The sequence below is a fragment of the Myotis lucifugus genome, unplaced genomic scaffold, assembly GCF_000147115.1.
Source record: "Myotis lucifugus unplaced genomic scaffold, Myoluc2.0 scaffold_768, whole genome shotgun sequence".
Classification (NCBI taxonomy): domain Eukaryota; kingdom Metazoa; phylum Chordata; class Mammalia; order Chiroptera; family Vespertilionidae; genus Myotis; species Myotis lucifugus.
In genome coordinates this window covers 55,186-57,420 of record NW_005871816.1, presented here as the reverse complement: position 1 = coordinate 57,420, position 2,235 = coordinate 55,186, and the positions used below count along the sequence as shown (strand labels likewise).

Sequence of the window (2,235 nt, the reverse complement as noted above, 5' to 3'; positions counted from 1 at the left end):
CGCCATAGGGACCGGAAGGGCGCGAGCGGAACCGGAAGCAAGGTGATGGAGGCCGAGCTTCCGGGAGAGCGACTGAGGGGGCGGGATCCGGCCCCGAGTGGCAGGTGCACCGGAGGGGAACCGGTGGACGGCACCGCCGTGGCCCGCCTGTCCTGGGTCCGACATCTCGGGGTTCCCCTGGGCCTGGGCCTGGGCCTCTGGTGCCAACCCGGTCCCAGCGGCGGGGAGGACCCTGGTGACTGGGGGGCTCTGCGCCCTGAGCCTCGCCCCTCGCTGTGCGCACGAACACAGGTTCCAAACGAGCGTCTCCAGCCGGGCAGCTCCCACCCACAGCCGCCCCGTGACAGGCGTTTGTGCTGCGGCTTCAGGCTGTTTGCAGGCGTCTCCTCCTTTGGGCCACGGGTCCTTTCTTCCCGACAAACGCCCGCGGGTAGGACTACCCACTTCCCCGCGTGGGCCCGGAGGAGTCGGCCACGGGGACGGGGTGGGTTCCGGGTCGGGAGGCGTTTTCCTTGAACCCGGTGGCCGTTGCCGGGGCCTCCGCTCCCGCCGTCGTCTTTCTCATTCCGCGATGGCACCTGCCTGTCTCCGCTTCAGAGGAACTTCCCCCCTTTTCCCCCGAATGAAACTGAAACCGACGCAGCACAGGGCGCCCGAGAACCGCGCGCTCTGCCCGCAGCAGCGAGTGCCGGACTCCGGAGGGGCCCAGGGGCGGCAGCGCCTGGCCGAGCCCGTCCCTCGGCGGCGCGGGCCTCAGCCCCCCGCCCGCCCCAACGGCTGCTCGGGTCGTGTCATTCCGACGCTCTTTCCACGCAGCAGCGCGTGCCTCCGGGCAGCTGTCGGCAGGGTCGGCGCTGGGGACCAGCTGGGGGCTTCAGCTCCTCTCGGCACGTGGAGCGGCTTGTCCCCAGGACGTGAAGGGCGACCTTGAGCGAGCTGCGGGCTGGGCCGGCCCTGTCCGGAGGCCTGGGTCTGCTCTCCCGCCTTCACCCAGGCTGCCCCGGCTCGGGAGGTGGCCCCCGCCCAGGCTCTCCGGCGGCTCCCGTGCCTTCCAACCCGAGGGCGCACCTGGGAGAAGGTGCGGCCCAAGGGAAGGTGTTGTCTGGGGTCGGGGATCCGCTCTCCGCTTTCTGGTCTCAAGGACGCTGCTTCAGGCAGGAGAAGCAGGGGAACGAAATCAAAGCGCAGCTGGAATGCTCTGGGAGACAACAGCTTGCTTTTCGGAATTTCGTTGCCCGCTGTCAGCCATGGGGCGGGGGGTTGCCTTTGGGCCAGAATTAGATCCCCCGATTTCCAGTCCCGGGAGGCGCACCCTAGGAGTAGGCGGTGAATCCCAATCTAGTTGGGAAATGAGCTGCTCACCTGGCCCCAACAATAGGAGGCGATGGGGGCCTCCCGGGGACCGAGTCCCGAACCGGATTACACCCGCGGGGGGCGGGGGGGGGTTCCGTGCAGGCGGGTTGCATGTGGCTGTGGGTGCCAGGCGGCCAGAGGCAGCGGTGAGGTGACCGTGTCGGGGCGGCTGCAGGATCAGCCAGGAAGGAAGCGCTCCCGCGGGGCCGGGGAGGAAGTAAGCCGCGCGCCGGCCGTGGGGACACCCCCGCACCCGGGCCCTTTGTCCGGGGACGCTACCAGCTCGAGCTCGAGGGGCCCCCATGGGCTCCCACGACGGCGACAAGACCCCCAGGAACCGACTGAGACCGTCTCGTCGGTACGGAGCCTGCCGCCCGCCCGGTCCCGCGGAGAGCAGACGCGGCAACATCCCCCCGAGGCCACGGCACTGAGCGCGGAGATGTCCGGGCCCGCGAGGGCGCCCGAGGCCCTGGGGTCCCGCTCCGGCCGGGGGCGGGGCAGCTCCCGGAACGCGGACGGAGCGAGCGAGGACGAAACCGCGCCAGCCGCCGACTCGTGCAGCGTCTGGTCCGGTTCGGCCCGGCAGCTGCCGCCAGAAAGCCACAGTGCCCGACCGCGACGTCCCCTTCCGTCGCGCGGCCGCGGACCCGGCCTTTTAAGAAGAACCGCGGGCCACGCCCCTCGCGTCCAAGGAGCATTCACGCGCGGCCACCCCCCCGAGGCGACGCGCGGAAGGCGACGCCCAAGGGTCGCGCGGGGTGACGGGTTGGGGAAGGGGGGCTGAACTCCCAAGGGCAGGGGGGGAAACCCCGAAGCCTTCCTTGCCGCCCCCCGAAACCTGGACGCCCCCGAAGCCGGGGATTTAGGGGCCCGGGGGGCCGG

General features: G+C 71.2%; 1 protein-coding gene across 1 annotated transcript in view; it reads right to left on the bottom strand.

The window, feature by feature from the left end:
• DALRD3 (DALR anticodon binding domain containing 3) overlaps positions 1 to 565 on the bottom strand; it is a 3,793-nt gene extending 3,228 nt beyond the window's left edge. The window contains 1 exon segment of the mRNA XM_006110062.2: positions 441 to 565. Within this exon segment, the coding sequence (XP_006110124.1) occupies positions 441 to 565 (125 nt within the window).
• Positions 566 to 2,235: the final 1,670 nt, after the last annotated feature.